General features: G+C 45.4%; 1 protein-coding gene and 1 long non-coding RNA gene across 4 annotated transcripts in view; one reads left to right on the top strand and one right to left on the bottom strand.

Moving 5' to 3' along the window:
• The window catches only part of FGFR1 (fibroblast growth factor receptor 1), a 112,125-nt gene that overhangs the window by 39,154 nt on the left and 49,078 nt on the right, over positions 1-23,893 (top strand). For 2 of the 3 annotated variants that reach the window (XM_079954980.1, XM_079954979.1), the window contains exon 3: positions 20,274-20,537. The exons of the other annotated variant lie outside the window; for it this stretch is intronic. In XM_079954980.1, the coding sequence (XP_079811106.1) occupies positions 20,274-20,537 (264 nt within the window). The remainder of the gene's footprint in view (positions 1-20,273; positions 20,538-23,893) is intronic. 3 annotated transcript variants of the gene reach the window in all.
• Positions 1-23,893, bottom strand: part of LOC307204014 — a 125,951-nt gene that overhangs the window by 56,300 nt on the left and 45,758 nt on the right. The window lies entirely within an intron of this gene.

The following is a 23,893-nucleotide window of genomic DNA, read 5'->3' as shown; positions in this document are numbered from 1 at the left end:
ATGTGTGTTTTTCCGTGTCAGTTAGCCTTAATGCAGCTTACTATATGTGGGAATATTTATTCTATAAATCTCATTATATAAATGTGAGTGGTTTGTAATATTGGCGTGTACCTTGTGTTGTGATACCCCTACTTTTTAAAGGGTACCCTTTATTTCTTTCCCCTCCAACTCCTTTTTGTTGGCATGGTTTCAGCAGGCTGTTTGGACTTGTGCCAGCTGGTTTCTGTGGCACAGGCAGATGCCCAGTGGGCAGCTGGGACAGGGGGTGTTATGTATACAGTCCTTGCAGAGTAAATATTTCTTCTGGACTGGAAATTTGAGATGATGTGGAGTATTCGGCATGCCTTCCCCTGTCAATAAGCTCATTCTCAGTTGGATCTTGCCCCTAGATAACCCTGCTCCAAAACCCTCTCTAACCCTTTCTACAAAGTATATTTAACTATTTCCAAATCTTAGGAGATGTCCATATATGGTAGTTTCCTGCTGCCACACTAAACAAGAAATGCGGAAAGTGCACGTGAAAAGACCGCTTAGCAAAGAAACCGCATTTCCTTCCTTTGATACTGAGATGTGGGTTGTCCAACCTATGTCAGGCATGGGGAGCCCACCAGAGGCCGTTCAGCAACAACTCCCATAATAAGCCCAGCAGGGATGGCCAGTGGCCAGGGATAATGGGCGTTGTAGTCCACAACATGTTGACTGCCCCTGTGCTAAGCTTAGGAAGGCAGCCTTGTTCCATGTTCCCCAGGCTGTAAGTCTCCCAGTTGAAGAAGGACTTAATGATCCTACAGGGGCTCCCTCTTCAGATGGTAATGTATATTGATCGCTGCATTTGAAGTAAGTGAGACAAGCCAGCTCTGTTGCACTTGGGGGGCTGCTGCTAATTCTGCTGAGTGGAGGAGACATGGGCATCTGTCCCAAAGTCCTGCCACTGAGCTCAAGCCATGGAGTCCATGATAGGAGGGACCTCTGCAGGGGCCCAGCATGGACCCTCACGGCTATTAATGTAGAAAAATGGGAAGCATCTTGCTGCCATGAGCGATGATATGCCATAAAACATGAGAAAGGTACTGGAAGCCATGCCTTTTACAGAGAAGTCTATAAAAAGTAATGTCCATGAGTGTGCTAGGCCAGTCTCTTCTCAACCACTCTTCCTTTAAATTCATCCTATTATTTATTCATGTATTGATTTGCTGCTCCTTCTGCTGTTTTTGTACACTTCACTTCAGCCATAAAGGCTCCCAAAGCAGGGACCTGCATAGTGAAATACAAAAAATAAAAGTGGAACAGATCAATCAAAGCACTGTGAAGTAGCAAAACCCCAAACAGGGGATTGATTAACATGAAGACTTCCCAGGCTCAAGGATCAAGGCATGCCCACACAAACCCCTTTCCCAGGTACATTATTTTACTATTGTCCCTCACCCAATGTCTTCAACCTCTCACAGGGAACGTTGCCCATGAGAAGACCAGTATCTGCCTGTATTTTCCTTCCTATCTCTTTCTAAACACACACATGATCTTGTGGAGTCGTTCACAGTGTTGTCTTTGGAAACATGGGGTTGTGTTCCACATCATTACATGTGACGGTAGAGCATGTATAAGCCCATTATGCTCCCATTATGCTCCATTTCTCCATTCCCGCCCCTTTTCCTGACCATTTCTGGGTTGTTGCAATGCACGCATGCATCAGTTCGGCGCATGTAAATCAGTGGTAGCCTGTAATGCTAAGCAACTGTCCTGTCAGTGCAAGGATTTCCACTTGTGCAATGGGAGGGCATGGGGCATGTGCAGGAGGAGACAAGGGTGGGAAAGTCCCATTCTGAAAATGGAAACACTTGCACAACATTAGACACAAGCCCAGCCACTATGTCCAATAGATGACCAGTTGAGCCAGACTTTGTCCTTGCAGTTCCTTCGTAGAGGACTAGGGCATGTCTGCTGCACTCTCCATTTGTAAGGCAGGAATAATAGTGGCTTGGTTCAAAGGCTTGTCCTGTGGATGAACACAAAAAGCAGAAGTACGTTTGCAAAATGAGAAAGAAGTATTCTAAGTGACTAATGTCAGAAAACTGGAATTCACTCTCCCCTATAGGATCTAAAAGGAGCTTTCAGTGCTTTTAGATCTCTCTTGCAGCAGGTTTTGTGTGTAGAGTGGACTACTGCGTTAAGAGTACAGTGGTGCCTCGCAAGACGAAATTAATCTGTTCCGCAAGTCTCTTCGTCTTGCGGTTTTTTCGTCTTGCGAAGCAACCCTATTAGCGGCTTAGCGGTTTAGCGGCTATTAGCGGCTTAGCGGCTTAGAAAAAGGGGGGGAAGGGAAAAAACTCGCAAGAACTCGCAAGATGTTTCGTCTTGCGAAGCAAGCCCATAGGGAAATTCGTCTTGCGAAGCACCTCAAAAGACGGAAAACTCTTTCGTCTAGCGAGTTTTTCGTCTTGCGAGGCATTCGTCTTGCGGGGCACCACTGTATTGTGGTTAAGTATTTAGATCTCATCACTATTGCGCGCTCTCTCTCTCTCTCTCTCTCTCTCTCTTGCATGCATGCACATGTACGGCAAAGGGGTCCAGGCTGTGCCTGTTTCATGCACACCTAAGTACCATATCTTCCCATATGAAGCAGCCCAAAACTGGGACGACGTCTTCCAGTGCTACACTCATGCGTCTGAAAAAGTGCAGCCCCAAATCCCAGCAGCCATTTGGGCTGCTGTCCTCTTGCAAGAAAAAATGGGATATCCCCCCTCTCTCCCGGGCAGTTGATGGGTATGAAGTACATGAGCACATATAATTATTTACAGCAGTGGTTTTTTATGCTTGCTACCTTCAGAAAACCCTTCCACTTCTCTGAGCCATCTGTATCAGGTAGGTCAAGGCAGAAACTTGCCCGAACAAAGGGTGGAGGTGGACCAAGGCCATATGTGTCTCTTCCTCTAGTCTGCCTCTCCCAGGCTCAACTCCCTTAGCCCAAAGACTGTGATTCTCAAAGAGCCAACCCCCTGACCTGCAGTCCTGTTGCATTTTGCCTAGCATTCTCCCTATGCCATTAGACAGAGGGAAGCACTTGGTTCCTCTGGAATGGCATCTGCAAGGGTTGTAATTCAGGCTTTGCACGGTCCAGACCAGCCCATTGCATTCTGTGGACTGCTAGGGGATGGGAAGGGGGAGTAATTGAGTTTAGTTTCAATTTGAATGTGTTTCTACCTCATTTGCACTTCCTAAAACAATTCAAACAAAAATGTGGCTATGCCTTGAATTGCTGTGCAGTTTTTCAAACCAAAAGGTGTCTAGAATTCCATATATTAGTGGAAAGTGTGCATAATATGTGTATATTAATAAAAATAACATGCAAAAAGCATTATATAGAGGGAATGCAGCTTGCAAAAAAGTGTATACAGTGGTACCTCTGGATACGAACGGGATCCGTTCCGGAGCCCCGTTCGCATCCATAAACAAACGTAACTAGCGATGGCACGCCTGTGCACGTGCATGACGTCATTTTGAGCATCTGCGCATGCGCAAGCGGTGAAACCTGGAAGTAACGCGCTCCCTTACTTCCGGGTTGCCGTGGAGCGCAACTCGAACGCACTCAACCCGAAGCGCACTCAACCCGAGGTATGACTGTATTAAAGAAAGGCTGCATACAAAAATGTATTAAGAGCAATGTGCATTAAAATGCCTGTAAACCTGGAGGGGTGCACATCACCATTTAGATTTCTCCTCTTCCCTGAATCTGTCTAATCCAGGCATAGGCAAACTCTGCCCTCCAGATGTTTTGGGACTACAAATTCCATCATCCCTGACCACTGGCCCTGTTAGCTAGGGATGATGGGAATTGTCGTCCCAAAACATCTGGAGGGCCGAGTTCGCCTATGCCTGGTCTAATCCCTTTTTAAAGCTATCTGAGCTAATACTCGTCACTACATGCCATCAAGTAAGCGCTGCGCCTGTTGCCAAAGGACACCCTTGGTTCACGCAAGGAACAGTTGTGGCCTCACTGCTGCGTGAAACATGTGCCTCGAGCATCTTCCCCAGCACTTCACACGGCAGGCAAGCTGCTTTTAGGAAGGTTACTCACCATTGCCAAACTTATCATGGAGTAATGGCTAATAAGCTTCCAGGGAAGACCCCAAACCCACTGGGTGTCCCCAGAACACAGTTTGAAACTTGTTTATGAAACAAGAAGTTGGCTAACATAGGAAGGGACCACCCTCTGTTCATGAGAACCTGAACCCCCACCCCCACCCTGGCAATACGGGATCCATTCCCACATAATTTGGACTGTCACTCCTGCTCCAACTCTTATGAACTTTTGTTTGCCCTTGAGCTCCTGCTCTTGCGCACTCTCATGTGTCCAACAACTTCCCTTCATTAATATTTGGCAGAGGCTGGAGTTTATAAACCAGACCGTGTCCATGTTCTAATGTGGGGAGGCGGTGTTGTGAGGGAGAGCAGAGTGAAGGATGCCCTCAAGCACTGAAAACTGCTTGCTGTTCCTAGAGACAGAGGTTGTGTGCATGAGTCTCTGTGTAAAAGGAGCTGGGGGGGGGGGGCTTGGATAAGGCAATCTGCAGCCGCTTCCCAGCAAACAGATCATAGTTAGCCTTGAGGAAAGGCCAATTTGGAGGGACCCCCCCCCTAGAAAGAGGCCAATCCCCAGAGGCCCAGTAAGCGCTTCCTGTTGGGATTAGCAGAGCTGTTGGGCATGTGTGTGCTTTTTCTTCAGGAAATACCTTTAGTAAGCCCTGGTGGGGTTCCCATGGCAACCGGCAAGGGGACCTGCTGATCTCAGCCATTCAGTTCTTTATTGTTGGCTGCATCTCTTTGTTGGCTGCATTATTGCAATCCGTCCTGGCAAATAACAGCAGTTTGCACTGTTTTGTGAGGGCCCTGAATGCAGAAGGGTGGTTTTTTTGTTTTGTTTTTTAACATTCAGATGGCCTAGTCTGGCACAGGGCCATTTGCATGCAAAAAAAGTAAAAATCTGTTCCTGAAAAATGCCTGTATTGAGGCCCTGGATAAATACTGAAAGACTAAAGGTTAATCTTAGTGCTTCTCTCCCCACCCCCAAACACCCCCCCCTTCTCTTTTGCCAATGAGTTCTCTGCTCTCAGGCTTTTTCCCACCTGGAGTTGGGCTTGGGCTGGGGGGGGGGTCTTATTTCCCTCCCCTCTTCTGAAATTTCTCCCCCTCCCCCTCCCCTCCTGCCGAAATCCCTGGAAAGCTAATGACAGCTCTAAGAACCTGTTGAGTTTTGCCATCTGGTCAGGCCTTAACCAGACTAAACTCAGATTTAATTCCATTTCAAAGCTGCAGTAAAATTCACCAGAAGTGCAGCACAGAGCTTTTGGACGTTACATCACGCTTGTAATTTTTAGGCTTGTTTCAAAACCATTATGTAACTATTCCTGGAAGAATCTGCCCCTTTCATCCCTTTCATCCTGTGGTGGCTGTGAGTGCCCCAGCGTACTCCAAGCAGGCGGAGGCTCTTGTATTTCAGCCTCAGGCACTGTGTATTAACGGACACCCTCTGCCAAATCCCCTGGGGGATGCAGTGTAGATGGGGTTTTTGTGGTTTCCATCAATCATCTCTGTTTCAATTTCTCTGTCATTGAAGTATGTGTAAATGGCCGCAAAGAGCATGCAGCAGCCTGTTTGTTTGCCCCGGGGTGAGTTTACGTAAGCTTTGTTTATATGGATAAACCGGGCCTCTCCTGCTTCATTGGGTTCGGTGAGAACAATGGGTTTGTGCTTTCACTGGCCCATTACGTCCTAATATGAAGCAAAGGGCAGGGGTGGACCTAAGAAGAGTCCTAGTTGGGTCGAACCAAAGGTCCCTCTAACTGAGCATCCTGTTTCCTCAGTGGCCCCACCAGATGCTGCAAAGAGGTTTGAGTGTCTCTGTATTGCAAAGCATTAACGGTGTGGCAAGAGGGAAAGGCCATCACATGTGTTACAGGCTAGGACAGCATCTCCAGGTAGGACAGTGAAATACTTTTGCCTGAAAGCTTGGGAGAGCGCACTTGCCCTCCTTGTGTGCGTCCTGTAGCATCCTGCCATGAGAACAGAACACTAGACAGGAGGACTGTGCGACCAGTTTGGCTGAATTCCAAACTAAATTGAGTTTCCAGACTGAATCTGAATCAGGCCTGGATTGATTCAGACCAGTCTGCATCTCAGAACACTCTGTAAGAATGCCAGACAGCCTTTCTCCAAAATGTTACAAAAGTGTAAAACAATCCCATAGAAGGAGCACATAGAAGGGTGGTGAAATGGGGAGCTGCAGTTATGACTCTTTTGGTTTCCAGTGCATATGAATGGAACTAACAATGATTCATATTTTCAGTTTTCATTTTGGATTCATAGTCTGAGTTGAATTGGGTCTGAATTGATCTGGACTAAATCAGGGACTGAATCAAGGGGGGGAGGAGCACTTGTTCATCTCTGCTAGCTAGGACTTTGATTTGATACAGCAGGGACCTTCTTCTACCCTTATGTTACCTGTTGCCAGTCACTGTACTGAGCTAGATGCACAAATCTAGGTAGGTTTTATGTTCCCCATTCTGCTTTCAGAGTGCAAAACTGAAATCTGAGTTGTAGACTTGGATCTATTTTGCGCATTTCAAGTATTCAGAGTGTTCGCCTACATTAACTCAGTAATGGTTACAACATAAGGTTGGAAACCATTATGATGATCACAGAAAAAAAGTTTGTTACTGGTGCTAGCAATTGTAGCTCCGTGAGGGGCAAACGACTTTACAGGATTCTTTTGGGGAGGGGGGTGTCATTTGAATGAATGGCGTGTGCCTAGTGCCAGTGTATCTCGAACTTGGGTCTCCAGCTGTTTTTGGACTACAACTCCCTTCCTCCCCAGCTAGCAGGACCAGTGGTCAAGGATGATGAGGACTGTAGTTCAAAAGCATCTGGATACCCAAGTTTGAGAAACTCTGGCCTGTTTTGTTGACCTGAAGGATTTATCTAAATTATTTCAGCTCCTGTCCACATTTCTATTAGTTTGTTCTTTACATATCTTATACTCTGTGTATGTCTTGTAGTTGATTCAACATTAGAATTCTGGGTTTCATGAAATAACACCATAGAAATTATGATTATCAGCTGGATTTTCTTAATCAGATAGGGTCTGCATCCTACGGATTTGCAGCCATTCCTTTTTCGGGTGTGGCATGATATTAACATTCACAAATATGCTTAGCAGTGGGGTGCCCTCTAGGAGTTCTTGGACTACAACTCCCATCGTCCCTGACCATAGACCATGATGGCTGAAACTGATTGGAGCTGAAAGCCAACAACATCTCCAGCACACAACTTTAGCTACCAGCTGCAAGTGTAGATGTCTGAGATGCTGGCTGGTGGCTTTCCACATTGACAGAGTAAGTTTGTGGCATAGGTGAGATTTGAACTTACAGACCTCACAATGTTTCCTACTCTACTTCCCAACTCTTATAGCTGTTCATGGGATGAGAGTCAGGAGGGCTGACTTTTATGCCCTTGCAGGAGCCCAGTTGCCAACTCCTGGCTCTGCTGCGTGTTGCTGCTTATTCCCCTCCCCGGGACCGACTTGGCATTATTTTGGGCACCTGCTGAGGCCCTGGACCTCCTGGCCTTGCTGCTGCTCCTACCCACCTGTCCTCCAGCAAGCAAGCAGCGAGAGGAGCAGAAGTCACAACAATCCTTGTTCACCTTGCCCCTTTTCTCCAAGACCCTGGGGTGCCTTGAATGATGGCCAGGGGTGCCGCGGGCAACACTGACCTCTGTCCCTCTTTCCCTCCCTCCCTTCCTCTGATGCCCTCTCAAGTCTCTGCCTCCCAAAGGCTTGCACAGCTGTTTGTTGCAGCTGCCAAGCTCCCCAGGCAAATGGTGCCTGTGGGACTGGCCAGGGGGTGTTTCCAGGGTGGATAAAAATCAATGATTTAAAGGTAAAAAACCAGTTTTTTTTATTTAAATCAATTTTTAAAATAAAATGCTTTTGGAGGAAAAGTCTTTCTAAAGATAGTTTTCAATTTAAGTTACATTATAGTCCAAAGGCTATTCATCAGGAAATAAGGATTTGTTTTAAGTTTTTCATGTGTGCTAAAATTGTTTCATGTGTGCTAAAGGTTGTTGGTTTTTTAACATCAGTTAACACACATGGATACATATTCTATGTTATTGTTTTAGTTAAATAAATTGTTTAAATTGTTATTAAGGAAATTATTTTTTTTCTCCTTCCAATAAAGTACAGCAGAAAAGTTGCCCAAATATCAACATTTAACTTTTTAAACCTCACAATAATTTCATAATTATGTGTCAATGTATTTCTACTAGTATCATGAAATCAGTAATTTTTGGTATAACTGTAAAAACTACTCTGAAAATGTATTATTCTAAAAATGAAACCTTTAATCTGGTTGTAAATATTAAGATTATACCAGCAAGAATGAGTCTTTCTGTAAAAAAACAAGTATTTAAATCAAGTCTTTTTTTTAAATGATATTTATTAAAGTTTCCAAATTAAAACAAATAAACACAGACAACACTACAAACATACACAAACACAATACTAGAAACATGTATAATTTCAAATCTTATTTCTTAAACCTAATTTCCTCGACCTCCTCACACCTCCCCCTTCTGTATTCTAATTCCATTTATCTAATCAGCAAATCCATTCCCTTATTTCCCATTATTTTTGATAATTCTGTTCTTTTCCCTTAATCAACACCCCTGAAAACCACAAAATTTTAAAACTCATGTCGATTCTAGCCTTCATTGATATTATAGTGTTTGCTTAAATAGTCTTTAAATTTCTTCCAATCTTCTTCCACTGTCTCTTTCTCCTGGTTTTGGATTCTGCCAGTCATCTCTGCCAGTCCCATATAGTCTATCATCTTCATCTGCCATTCTTCCAGAGTGGGTAGATCTGGTGTCTTCCAATACTTTGCGATAAGAATCCTTGCTGCTGTTGTGGCATACATAAAAAAAATTCTGTCCTTCTTTAACACCACATGGCTAACCATACCCAGGAGGAAGGCCTCTGGTTTCTTCAAGAAGGTATATTTAAATACCTTTTTCATTTCATTATATATCATTTCCCAGAAAGCCTTGATCCTTGGGCATGTCCACCAGAGGTGAAAAAATGTACCTTCATTTTCTTTACATTTCCAACATTTATTATCTGATAAGTGGTAAATTTTTGCAAGCTTGACTGGGGTCATGTACCACCTATAAATCATTTTCATAATATTCTCTCTCAAGGCATTACATGCCGTGAATTTCATGCCTGTGGTCCACAACCTTTCCCAGTCAGCAAACATAATGTTATGACCAATATCTTGTGCCCACTTAATCATAGCTGATTTGACTGTTTCATCCTGCGTATTCCATTTCAACAGCAAGTTATACACTTTTGACAAATTCTTAGTTTTGGGTTCTAAACTAGAGAGCCAGTGTGGTGTAGAGGTTAAGAGCGGTAGTCTTGTAATCTGGGGAACGGGGTTCGATTCCCCGCTCCTCCACCTGCAGCTGCTGGGTGACCTTGGGCCAGTCACACTTCTTTGAAGTCTCTCAGCCCCACTCACCTCACAGAGTGTTTGTTGTGGGGGAGGAAGGGAAAGGAGAATGTTAGCCGCTTTGAGACTCCTGAAGGGGAGTGAAAGGCGGGATATCAAATCCAAACTCTTCTTCTCTAACAACTCTGTTTCCAATTTTGATTTTTCCACCTGGAAGCCAATTTTCCTATCCAACTTATAAACCTCCAATATTTGATAATAATGAAGCTAGTCTCGCACTTTGTCTTTTAGATTCTCAAAACTCTGCAATTTCCACTTGTTTCCCTCCTGTTCTAAAATTTCACAATATTTTGGCCACTTGTACTCCGTATTAAGTTTTTTTAAAGCTTTTCCCTCCATTGGTGACAGCCACCTTGGAGTTTTGTTCTCCAGCAAATCTTTATATTTAATCCAGACATTGTATAATGCTTTCCTGACAATATGATTTTTAAAACCTTTATGAGCCTTAACCTTGTCGTACCACAAGTATGCATGCCAACCAAAGAAATTGTTGAAACCTTCCAATTCTAAAATGTCAGTGTTCTCAAGCAGCAGCCAGTCTTTTAACCAGCAGAAAGCTGCTGATTCATGCATCAGTTAAAATTTTAAATTTTATTCTGGGCTTTTTGCCCTGCCAGATAAATTTAGAAATATCTTGCTGCCAACCCTTGAAACACTCCATCTTGTCCACAATTTGCAATGTTTGGAACAAAAACAACATTCTAGGCAATACATTCATCTTTATAGCTGCTATTCGACCCGACAAGAAGAGCTTCAAATTCGACCAAATTTCTAAATCTTTTTTCACTTGTTTCCAACATTTCTCATAGTTATCTTTAAATAAGTTCAAATTTTTTGCTGTCATGTTAATCCCCAAATATTTAACACTCTTAACCACCGTTAAACCCGTCTCCCTCTGAAACCTCTCTTTCTCAGTTACTGTTAAGTTTTTCTCTAATACCTTAGTTTTTTGCTTATTCAATTTAAACCCTGCCACTTGACCAAATTCTTGAATTAATTCCAGGACCCTTTTAGTACTAGATTCTGGCTCTTGTAATGTAAGTACCAAGTCATCTGCAAATGCTCTCAATTTATATTGTTTCGCTCCAACCTGAACCCCTTTAACCAGCTGGTCTTTTCTTATCATATTCAGCAAAACCTCCAGGACCGAAATAAAAAGTAATGGGGAGATTGGGCACCCCTGGCGTGTCCCTTTTTCTATTTTAAGTTCTTCCATAATCACATTGTTCACTATAAGTTTGGCCTTTTGTTCAGAATATATAGCGCCTATACCGTTTTCAAACCCTTGACCTACCCCCATCCCTTGGAGATTCTTTCTCATAAAAGTCCAAGAAATATTGTCGAAGGCTTTCTCCGCGTCCACAAATATCAAAACAGCTTTTGTATTTATATTAACTTCTAGCATTTCCAAAATGTCTATTATATTCCTTACATTGTCTGATAAGTGTCTTCTCGGGAGAAAGCCTGCTTGGTCCCTGTGGATCTCCCCCATCAAAACTTTTTTTAGTCTTTTAGCTAAAATATCAGCAAAAATTTTGTAATCCACATTTAATAAGGAAATTGGGCGGTAGTTCTTAAGTTGGGTCTTTTCAGTCTCTGTCTTCGGTATAAGCGTGATATAAGCCTCTTTCCACATTTCAGGTGCTTTTTTCCCCTCAAGGATTTCGTTGCAGACTTCCTTCAAAGGTTGTAGTATCCATTCCTTTAAAGCTTTGTAGTATTTGGAAGTCAATCCATCAGGCCCCAGAGATTTGCCCAGTTGCATATTTTGAATGGCACCTTCAATTTCTTGTTCTGTTATTTTCTGATTCAGAAGCGCTTTACTCTCACTTGAAATTTCCTTCAATCCATTTTTCTCCAGAAATTGTTCTATATTGGATTCTTTTTGTGGCCCTTGTACATACAGTTTATTTAAATCAAGTCTTACTGACCAGTGATTGAAATCAAATCCACCCTGGGTTCTTCCCAGGCCCCTGTGGGGCGGGGAGGGGGTGCAGCTCAGAGACCGGGGTAGCAGCTGCAGTTGCCCAGAGGAGTCCCAGGGAGAAGGGGCTGAGGGACCACTCCGCAAGGGAGGGTGTTCGAAAAGGGGTGAGGGGCTGCCGGCTCTGCAGGCAAGGGGGACATAACTGAGCTCCTAAGCCCCACAGGGAAGCTGCAGAAAGAATGCAGTTGGTCAGGGGAACCGTGGACCCAAAAAGCTTGAAAACCTGCTCTAGGAGGTGGTGTGGATTCTGCCCAGAGGCAAACAAATTAGGCATGGGAAGAGGGTCCCACCCAGAGCACCCGGCAGCAGGGCACCCCTGAATAGTGGAAACAGCTCCTCACTGGAAGAGCGACAGGGAGCAGGAGCCTCTTCCTTCCTTCTCCGCCTCCCCCTCTAGGCAGTCATGTGGATGGGGCTCAGATGAAGAGGACAAGCCATAGTGCCAGAACCTGCTCAAGGCACATGTGGCATTTTCTCCTCTCCTCCCCCAGCCCACAGCTGACATTATTATTGCACAAATTCCAGTAGTGGGACATGCTGGGTCATTAGCTTGGCAGGGGATGGACTCGATGGCCCTTGTGGTCTCTTCCAACTCTATGATTCTATGATTCTATGATTAGCGATGTTGGTGAATTCCAAGGAAAACCAGAGTGGAGATTGCTGAATTTCTCTTACTCGTTCCATGTCCAGAATGGAAATTAGTCTAGCACTGTGGCTGAACAGGGTGGGATAATGTAATGACATTGTAGTTTACATAATTGATTGCATAAATTACATAATTTCAATGCTGTGGACAGTGAGAGGAACAATGTCGTTTTTGGTGGAAAACTAAGTGCAGCAGTATAGAAACTGATGCATGTATCAAATACAGAACAGAGAGGAAAATGATGCCTACTTAAATTCCTGTTGGTCATATATGTATACTCTTGATAGTATTTAATAGGAAAGCAGGCACAGTTTATTTAAAAAGTACAAATACTACTAGTCTACTCTTCCTATCTCCTACCAGTTCCCCCCTTCCTGCCAACCCCCCAAAATCTGTGGGAATGAGAGAAGAGTCCTGCTTTCTGCCCAGTGTTATGGTAATTTCCTAGATGCGAACTGTCTGGTGATTACCAGAGGCTCTGTTAAGGACGAAAGCTTTTCTCAGAGGCCTGGATCTGCCTGAGGCGTCTCTTGAGTCTTTCTGCACAATAGGGGCGGACACAAAAGCCCAGAGAGATCATCTGGCTTATTAAACAATTGCTGGAAATGGGGAAGGGGGCGGGGGGGGGCAGGCTTGTTCAAGAGCCGCCAGAGGAGGATCTGTGAGGAGGGGGCTGGCGTCTCTGGCCACCAGTGGACTGTGCGCTGCTCCGATCAGAGCTGCACCTGGCTGCTGCGCTAAGTTTCAAAGAGCCCTTGGAGCCTGATGGAGCCCAGCGATCAAAGGGGATTCCCCTAAATTAGCGTGCCCAAGTGAAAAAGCCACAGCATTTCTCCTGGGTCTGGCCTGTCTCAAAGGGTTTGGGGAAGGGAAGGGGCATGTTGGTGTGCTTGCAGTCGGTCCAGTCGGCTCTTTACAGACACTTCAGATTACAGACTCCGCTAACCCAGAAATAGTACTTCGGGTTAAGAACTTTGCTTCAGGACGAGAACAGAAATGGCGTGGCGGCAGCAGGAGGCCCCATTACCTAAAGTGGTACCTCAGGTTAAGAACAGTTTCAGGTTAAGAATGGACCTCCAGAACGAATTAAGTTCTTAACCCGAGGTACCACTGTTGTTGGCTTAGTTCCAGTGTAGGATTGGTACCTTGCAAAGAGGAAGTAGGCCCGTCACCTAAGCAACCTGAAGAGCAGACTGAGGCTCCACTGCCAGCCCAGGGACTCTGATGACCCTTTCTTTGAGAATGGTCAGCACCCAAAGAAAGAGGGGAAGACCTCATTTGTGGAGCTGCAGAGAAAAGATGCTGAGTAACTGCTGGCTTCTGAGGACAATGTGGCAGCGGTGGCTGTGACTTTAATTTTTTGACAATTTTATTTCTACACTGTTTGTGGTGTAGTGGTTAAGAGCGGTAGACTTGTAATCTGGTGAACTGGGTTGATGTCCCCGCTCCTCCACATGCAGCTGCTGGGTGACCTTGGGCCAGTCACACTTCTCTGAAGTCTCTCAGCCCCACTCACCTCACAGAGTGTTTGTTGTGGGGGAGGAAGGGAAAGGAGAATGTTAGCCGCTTTGAGACTCCTTAGGGTAGTGATAAAGCGGGATATCAAATCCAAACTCTTCTCTTCCAACCATATCTCACTGGTCTTCAAGCAACACTATGAAGTAGTCCCTTGAGCAGAGATGGTGAGCAGAGATGTTTTGGAACCACTAATCCATTGAAGGCACCTTGAGGCTGCACCTTCTGGCTTAGATGGCGTTGTCTCCCTTCTGCGGGAGGGGCTGGTGGGGCTGGATATGGTCATTAACCTGTGACGACATTCTCTCTGCGTTCCCACTGTGCCTCTTGACCAGCCTGCACTCTGGGTTCTCAAAGGCCAGTGGCCTGCCTTTGCCCTCTGACTTCCTTGTCTCATCAGCTGGTGCTGGCAGAGAACAGCTGTCTATCACAGGGAGAAAAGGCATTGATCATGGCAGTTTCGTACAGAACAGTGCTGGGAAGGGAAGCTTCATTGACTTTTGAGACATGGTGACCCCACCTGTGCTCCTTGAAGCTGATGTCTGCAAATCAAAAAAGCATCCAGGCATTGCTAAATGCTCAAATGGTGTCAAATGTTTATGTTTGCAACAGGAGGCCCTCAAATCTTACTTTGGAACACGGGGTACATAATTCATGTCCTTCTGGGAGGGGTGCTCTTCCCCAGACATTGTCTGCAGGGGCGGAGGGGTACATCAGGAATCGGATGCCCTTGACAGCTCTGTTTGAGGACAGCAGGTCTCTTTGGGAACTGAAAAGGCTAAAACTGCTTAATATACCGGTATTACACAGAGAGAGAGACAGACACAGACACAGAGAGATTAAGAGGCATTTAACTAGCAGCATCTTTGTTAGTCCCTGTGGGTGTGAAGGGATTGACCATAAGAAGAACCACAGAGAAGCTAGAGGACTCAGCGGAAAAAGTTACAGTCACAGACAAGGTTTTGTAAAGAAATTTGAATGGTGAAGCCTTGCAGTTTGGTGTAAACCAGGGAGCAGGAGATGCTTTGTAATGTATACCAAGAATATTGGGCTCCAGTATGTTCCTTTTCATCTTGAAATGCGAAGGGGCACATGTGAGTCCAGGGCTCAGTGTCATGTGGTTCACATGTAACACTAAGCCAAACCATGGCTTAGCATGAACACACAGATACTTAGAGAAGAAAACCCTACTGCTTTACTCCTCCAGCCGTGCTGCTGTGCTCCAGTGAGCTAATCCATGGTTTGGCTTAGCATGTTGTCTGTTCTCATGGTTTGGGGCCACTCCAGGCAAAACACAAACTGTCACCAAGGTTTGTTTTTGGTTTACAGCTAATGGCTTGCCTAGAAGAGGGAAACCACAAGCCTGGGTTTCGGTGACATGCAAATCCAAACCATTGCTTAACTCGCAGCAGCAGCCACAGAACTGCAGAAGGGCCAAAAGAATCACAATCTCCTCTTTGTGAGCCTGTACACTTGTGTGTTCTCAATAAACCATGATTTGGCTTAGTGTTGCATGCCAAGTGAGGCTGTGGCTTGTTCCCAGTATCGTGATAAGCCATCATTTACCTTGATTCTGAATGCAGCCTCTGTGTGTTCACTACTTTAAACTCTGTTGTGTATCTCTCATTGCTTATTCATCCAAACCAGCCTCATGATCCGAGGTCACTGTTTGTTTCAACTTCTAGAGATAAGGAGCTAAGGGCTGTGTGCTGTGCCTTCATCCTGATCTTAAAATTACAGCTGTAAACCAAGCATTAATCCATTTCATTGGTGGTTTAATGAATTAAAGTTTGATTAACAAATTTGAATTGATGGGGTTCCACGTAAAGGAGCACATTGTTGCTTTTCAAGCCTGTTTTGTTCTGGGATGTTGCTGTAATGGTGGCTGGAAAAGGAAGTATTAAGCATCGCCCTTAAGTGTTATTTTTGTGGTAAACTACTCATATAAATATTATTGTTCTACTATGGTACCTACGGTTATGAACTTAATTCGTTCCGGAGGTCCGTTCTTAACCCGAAATCATTCTTAACATGAGGCGCACTTTTGCTAATGGGGCCTTCCGTTGCTGCTGCACCGCTAGCGCACGACTTCTGCTCGCATGCTGGAGCAAAGTTCACAACAAGGAGCATCTACTTCCGGGTTAGGGGAGCTCGTTACCCAAAACGTTCATAAGGAGGACGGTACATAACCTGAGGTTCCACTGTACATTGATCTCAATTTTTGCACACCACCCTGCAGCTCAGGTGTTTTTAGCCATGTGGAAGATCCTTCTGGCTTGCAGTCTCTGACTTTTGTGGGCCCTGGCTTCATATTAATATACTTTTCTATAGCCCCACAAGGGACAGAAACTTTGTTTTTTTTAAAAAAAGGAAATGAATGGAATCGGGGGATTCTGAGGGAAGTGAAAATTCATTCCGTGGAGCAATGGCAAGATCAGCTGGAACAGATTCATACACCATCTCAGCATTCCTCTCTTCCACTTTGTTCCCTTTCTGTTTTTTCCTCCATTCTGGTTTTAGAAAGGAACAAGGCAGACTGAGGGCAAGCAGAGCCAAGCTGCAGAGCTGTGGAAGGAAAAGAAAAAAGATATCTTTGTGCTCTCCAAACAAATGTTGGGTTTTGTGGCAGCTGCTTCTCATCTGTTCTCAAGCTTGGGATTCTCCGGACGGCAAACTAATAACAGCAGACTTCCCTGAAGCCAACCTTTCCCGGCAATGGGGCCATTTTTTATAACTTTTTAACACCAGCATGCCAGAACTTGAAAGGGTTGCATTGTCCCAAGCTCTGTTCTCTTGTGATAACAGGCTCAAAAGGGTAGATGGGGAAGCTCAACTTCTAAGGTTCTGGACAGAACCCGGCATGGAGGAGGAATAACAGTGGAGCTGAGAGGGGGCCTGTTTGGGTGATACTTTGCTCCTGGGGCACAGTTTGGGAGTGATGGGGGAGAAGCTCTCTGTTCTGCACACCGCTCCCTCATGCCTCTCACCAGAACAAGTGAACTGGCAAGTGCAGCGTTGTGTCCCTTGCCCAAGTTCATGTTGTTCAGTTTCCCATGGGCAGGGAGGCCCACACTCGCTACCCTCCCGTTGATGTTCCCAAGGACAAAGTGCCACGCAAGCAGCCCCAAGGTGAGCCAAGGCAGGCCTCGTGCCAACATGCAGTATCCCTGAGACCCCCAGAGCCCTGGTAGGGTCAATTGCTCACACCTCACCAGCCCCAGTCATCATGGCCAATGGTCAAGGACAGTGGAAGCTATAGTCCAGCAACATCTGCAGATCATGGGTTCCTGACCCTGATCTAGACCTCTTTCCTCCAGCCCTGGACTTTATCAGCCCTGTTACCTGAGATAGTTCCAGCTGAAGATACCAAGAATTGAGCGTTTATTCTACCACTGAGAAGGCTGGCTCTAATCTGGCAGGCTCTGCTCTGTAAAAGGTTTGAGATTGCAGTCAAGAGCCCAAACCTAATGGCAATCCTTCTCCTTCCTTTCTCAAATAATGTCAGATAATGTCAAATAATTTTGGCATCAGATTCCAGCCTAGGATGCTGCCTCCCTCTTATTTTCAGCAGGAGTTAATTTAGAGTTGTAGGGAGGCAAATAATTCAGCAAATAGCTCAGAAATCAGTATCCCAAGCACCAAAGTCAGGTTTCTGTCAATTAATGGCTAAAATGATGGATTCCACCAGAAAAAGAGGAAGAAGCTTTGTTGTATTTGCTGTCTCTTCCTTGAGTGTTGCATTGTGCTGAATATGGGGAATAAAATTCATATTTAGGCAGCCTAAAGACCCAGAAAATCAGTGTTGTGTTACATCACAAATAGCTAACATTGGTAAGCAGTTGGTAACTTTTATGAGCTTACAGGATTTTTCTACCTTCATATTTGGTGTGCAAGGTAGGCATGGGGGGCAGAGTCCAACTAACTAGATAGGTTTTAAGATACTAAAGGGGAAAAGGTGGGAGCCTTGTTTCAGAAACTGTAGAATCAAAAAACCTCTCCATTTTGGAATATGAATTCCAAACGCTTTTGAATTACAGTGGTACCTCAGGTTACATACGCTTCAGGTTACAGACGCTTCAGGTTACAGACTCCGCTAACCCAGAAATAGTACCTCGGGTTAAGAACTTTGCTTCAGGATGAGAACAGAAATCCTGAAACTTTGCTTCAGGATGAGAACAGAAATCGTGCTCCGGTGGTGTGGCAGCAGCGGGAAGCGGGAAGCCCCATTAGCTAAAGTGGTACCTCAGGTTAAGAACAGTTTCAGGTTAAGAACGGACCTCCAGAACGAATTAAGTTCTTAACCCAAGGTGCCATGGTATTGAATATTGTTCCACAAGATTTATTTGTTCCATGCTGCCCTGGACTCCAGAAGAGGGTGGGATATAAATGTAAAGAATCATAGATTCTGCAATGCAGAAGTCTCAGCTCAAGCATCCAGGACAGAAGGCCACCCAACCTCTGCTTTAAAACCTCCAAGGAAGGGAGTCCACCTCTCCGCCTCTCACTGTTGAACAGCTCTTACTGTCAGAAAGTTTTTCTGAATGTTTAGTCAGAATTTCCTTTCTTGAAGCCATTGGTTCGAGTCCTCCCCTCCAGAGCAGGAGGAAACAGGCTTGTCCCCTCTTCCATGTGACAGTTCTTCAGATATTTGAACTTGGCTATCAGATCTCCTCTCCGTCTCCTCTTTTCCAGGCTAAACATACCCAGCTCCTTCAACCATTCCTCATAAGGCTTGGTTTCCAGACCCTTGATCATCTCGTTCACCCTCCTCTGTACATCTTCCAGCTTATCCACATCCTTCTTAATTTGTGGTGCCTAGTATTACAGATGTGGTCTGACCAAGGCAGAATAGAGTGCTACTCTTACTTCCCTTGATCTGTACACTAGATTTCTGTTGATGCAGCCTAGAATAGAATTAGCTTTTTTTGCTGCTGCATCACCCTGTTGACTCATGTTAAGCTTGTGGTCCACTAAGACCCCTAGATCCTTTTCACATGTACTGCTAGTAAGCCAGGTGTCCCCCATCCTATATTTGTGCATCTGGTTCTTCCTGCCTAAGTGCAGAACCTGACATTGGTCCCTACTGGAATTCATTTTTTTTTAAGCTTGGGCTCAGTTCTCCAATCTGTGAAGGTCATTTTGAATTCTGATTCTGTCTTCTGCAGCATTAGCCAGCCAGCCCCCCCCCCTCAGTTTGGTGGCATCTGCAAATTTTATGAGCATCCCCTCAATTCCTTCATCCAAGTCATTTATGAAGATGTTGAACAACAATGGGCCAAGGACAGAACCCTGTGGCACCCTGCTTGTCACTTTTCCCCAGGATGACGAGGAACCATTAATGAGTGCACTTTGGGTTCAGTCAGTCAATAAATTCCATTAAATAAAATATTCCTACCCTCTTGCAGTATGCCTTGGGATATCACCACCTGAATTCACTTCAAAGTACAATGTTGACAGGCATAAAGGTAATATGGAGGTTGAAGTAAGTTTGAGTTGGTTAACCCAGCAAAATCAGCTGTTTTTATTCTACCTCTTTCATCCTGAGTTAAATGATCATGTAAGTAATAGCAGAGTTGTGATTGATGGTGAGTCTGCCTCCCAGTTCAATAAAGAAACCCAGCAAATAACTCATGATGGTGAAATGAGTGTTCCAGCCAAACACTGGTGATTTCCTTGTTTGCCAGGTCCTATTTCTAGCAAACAGTAGATGCGACAGTAAAACTGTTCTTAGAGTGTATCAGTGCAGTTGTGGTGACAAGGTTAACTATTTTTCCCTGGAAACAATTCCTTTCATGTGTCAGGCAAGAAAGCAGGAGTAGAACTCATCTCCCTGAAATCTACTTTTCAATGTGCATTTAATTGTTTTTATGGAGAAATACTTAAACATGCAATCCCTGCCTCCTCACCTGCAAATGAACCAATGTAGTTCAGGGACAGTTTTACAACATGCTGATCTGCATATGTCTACATTGCCCCACAATTGTGCAAGGAAACCAAGAGCACTGAGCAAACAGTGACTTAATGGGGAAGTTTATATCCAAGTGCAGCCCATGCAGTCGGTCAGGCTTTAATCCTTTGCGTTGCTTTTAACCCCTGCTGCCTCTATGCCCTCCTTGCTCTGAAGGCTGTAGAGCAGCCAGCTTGCCAGCTGCTGAGCTTCAGGTAGGTGCCCCTCCTGCCAGAGTTGGGTTTCCCATCTCGTCCTGCCTTCTAGTCTTGGGCTGGGTCAGATCTAGACGTTTGCCCATTGTAGCACGATGCTTTGTGGCTGCAGTTCATTTCTGATAACAAGTTTTTAAAAACAGAGCACTGTGTACATTGATGGCCCTGTGTCAGTAATAAAAATGGAAACCTCCTCCCCCAACCCTTGCTCCCTCCGCTCTTCCAAACGACCTGCATGCCAGCTGAGGGCTGTGTTTTACAACTGTAGGAGGGATGCCTTCTTCCCCAGTGTTTGCATGCTGCCAGAGTAATGCATCTGCGATAAACCACTCACACCTTGCTTCCCCCTTGTTTCCCCCCTCCCTCTCTGTCTCTTTGTCTCCTCTAACATTTCCAGTTCTGCCCAAAGCAAGCATTGAAGTGGAGTCATATTCAGCTCACCCTGGTGACCTCCTCCAGTTGCGCTGCCGGCTACGGGATGATGTGCAGAGCATCAACTGGGTACGAGATGGGGTCCAGCTCTCGGAGAACAACCGGACGCGCATCACAGGGGAGGAGGTGGAGGTTAGGGACGCCGTGCCAGAGGACTCAGGGCTTTATGCCTGCATGACCAACAGCCCCTCTGGAAGCGAGACCACCTACTTCTCCGTGAACGTCTCAGGTTTGTAGCAGGCAACCGCAGGGATGAGGGGCAGCAAACTAGTGTTGGCATTGCTCAGGCCCTCCAAATGTTTCAGCACCTATCATCCCTGACCATTGGCCATGCAGGCTGGGGCTTACGGGAGTTGGAATCCAATAAAACCTGGAAGGCCACAAGTTCCCCACCTCTAGCACAGCAGATAGTATCCAGTCTGGCTGCAAGGAAACCCCATTCTGGATTCTTGGTCTTCAGCAAGTCTCACTGCTTCTCAGCTTAATCTGCCTCTTGCAGGGTTGTTTGGGGTGTTGCTCAATTATTCACATGCAAAGTGCTTGAGTGCAAGTCACCTGCTCTAACTCAAGTTCTTCCTTGGATCTGATGTATGAGGGAGCTGTATGAAGGGAGTATGAAGGAGTAGTTCCAAGGCGCATCTTTGATGGCATCTTTGCAGGCTTTTTTCCTTGCTGGTAGACCAGCAGGTGAAGACCAGGCCTTTCCCTCCTCTGATGGAGCTCAGACCTCCATCACCTTGTAGTTCCTGGAGAGGCGGCTTCCTCTTGCTCCTTTCTTGGCTGCTGGTCCCAGAGTGGTTGCAGGAGGCTTCCTTAGGTGCTGTTATAGTCCAGGCCTCCATGGAAATTTTCCAACTGGATTGACTTTCCACCAACAAAGCCAAGAACAGGGATGGAGTTGTTGTCCATTCAAAAGACAGCACAGCTGTTAAGAGCAGGGCAAAAGTGTGCTCGCTCATGTCAAAGGAATTACTTACACCTAATAGATTCCCAGGATAGTCACAGTACAATGAGCACACATCTAAGGCAGGAAGTGCTAATTGTGCTTCCAGGAGAGTGTTTCAGATTTTGTTCAGTTGTGCTTGAAGGTTGACCACAAACTTGACATGAGCCAACAGTGTGACGCGGCAGCTAAAAAAGCCAATGCAAATCTGGGCTGCATCAGTAGGAGTATAGCATCTAGATCAAGGGAAGTAATAGTGCCACTGTATTCTGCTCTGGTCAGACCTCACCTGGAGTACTGTGTCCAGTTCTTGGCACCACAGTTCAAGGAGGACACTGACAAACTGGAACGTGTCCAGAGGAGGGCAACCAAAATGGTCAAAGGCCTGGAAACGATGCCTTATGAGGAACGGCTAAGGGAGCTGGGCATGTTTAGCCTGGAGAAGAGGAGGTTAAGGGGTGATATGATAGCCATGTTCAAATATATAAAAGGATGTCACATAGAGGAGGGAGAAAGGTTGTTTTCTGCTGCTCCAGAGAAGCGGACACGGAGCAATGGTTCCAAACTACAAGAAAGAAGATTCCACCTAAACATTAGGAAGAACCTCCTGACAGTAAGAGCTGTTCGACAGTGGAATTTGCTGCCAAGGAGTGTGGTGGAGTCTCCTTCTTTGGAGGTCTTTAAGCAGAGGCTTGACAACCATATGTCAGGAGTGCTCTGATGGTGTTTCCTGCTTGGCAGGGGGTTGGACTCGATGGCCCTTGTGGTCTCTTCCAACTCTATGATTCTATGAAGGTGCCACAGAGACTGGCAAACCCAGTTTGAGGAGAAGCTATGGTGGAGCGGAAAGCATTGGGCATGATGTGGTTATCATGGCTCTACAGTGCCAACTGTATAATACTCCATTTCTTGAGAATCTTGGTTTTTCTTTTATTTAGGCTCAAGTTTATAGTCCTTATGGATACAAAGTGGGCAAATCCTGACAAAAGCTCAGACAGCGGGGTGGGGTAATTGAATAAGAATTCCATTGGTTGTGAGTAAAGTTTCAGCTTTCTGCCTTGTTCTGTTCTTCTTCCCACAAATAATTCCTTGCGGAATGAGGGATTACACAGATTTGCTTGAGTTGTGTAGTGTGCCAGGATACCACATTTCACAATACAACTGTGAGTTGTATTCAACTAAGTCTGGCTCTGAGTAGACCTATTGAAGAGACTATGACAAGTTTAACTTCAGTGGATCTACTCTGAGTAGGACTAACACTGAGTCCCACTCTGGCTGCAGATTGAAGGGTGGGGAAATCTCTTTGCTGACTCTCATGGCCATTGCAAGGTTCTATCTAGACAGGCAATTTATCACAAGATAAAACTCTTCTTGGGCCACCCTGCTTCAAATTTCTGATAGCAGACTGGGGATGAGGAGAACCTTTCATTTCAGAACACCTTCCCATTTTAAAAAAACAGATAGCAAAGGAGAACTCTAGACACCTTGTGACAAGCTATGGATTTCCCCCTCCCTCCCCCCATAAGTAAATAAATCCAGAAGCATGTGATCTTCTGTCTCCTGTCTGAGATGGTATGACCCAGACTAATTCTTTCCTGTGCTGAGCTGTTTATCTCAAGCTGATAGGGTTGCTGATCAATACAGAGTGACAGACGAGATACTCCTGAAAGGATATTGAATGACCAACCCAACCACAAGATCCACAGACTTTGACTGGCTTTGGGAGCCAGCCAAAATGTCTGCTTGAGACTGGGTAGGGTGGAAGGCCAGGAGGCCAACAGTAGGGGGAGCCAATGGCAGGCAGAGCCAACTCTTTCCAGTTGTGTCCCCCATCCCCACTCCTCACCTGCTAAGTTTTCCAGGGCAACCTGCCAGCATCTTCTGGACTGGCAGGAAGCAGGCAGGCAGGCAGGCAGGCAGGTGAGGAGTGGTAAGGCCCTATCCCTACCACAAGGAGCCTGTCAGAGTTCCTAAAAGCAGAAAGAAGGGCTTGTCCAAACATAACTTTCATCCGCTCCTTCCAGGCACAGCCTGCACTTTTAAGCTCCGTGTGAGAGCTTTTCCCACAAAAATCGTCTCTCTAGTACTCCATTGGAGCATACAGTAATCCATGGGAAATCCGAATGGACGTTTGCTCTGATTGAGTACTAAAAAGCTGTGCCTGGAAAGAGATGGGCAAAAAGTAAGTAAGTGTGGATGAACTCAAAGCCCCCAAGGCCAGCAAGTTTGCCTGCAGGGGGTCATCTCAGAATGAAAAATGAAAAAAAGGGGCAAGCTGGGAAGTACATTGGGGGCCCCAGTCCCACTCATGTATTCCTCAGTGGTGTCCTGGGGTTTTCTTTCTCCTCCCAAGTCCCACTTATTTTCATACCAAGCAGCCCAACAGATCCAGGTACTCAGGACAGATTCCCCTATTAAAATTTCTTTCCTGCCATCTTGGTGCAAAAGCACCATTCAGGGCAGCATACAACATTTAACCATGGGAATTCTACCAAAACAACATTTCACCAAGGAGTCAGGGGTCAGCAGTTAAAATCAAAACATAAAGACATTAGCCGTCATATTCAGAAAAGGCCTTCTGGAATAAAACTGTATTCAAGAAGCAGAGCAAAATAGGGAGGGAGCCACGCACACTTCACAAT

Source organism: Podarcis cretensis, assembly GCF_951804945.1.
Source record: "Podarcis cretensis genome assembly, chromosome: 15".
NCBI lineage: Eukaryota > Metazoa > Chordata > Lepidosauria > Squamata > Lacertidae > Podarcis > Podarcis cretensis.
This window is presented reverse-complemented; position numbering and strand designations above follow the sequence as displayed.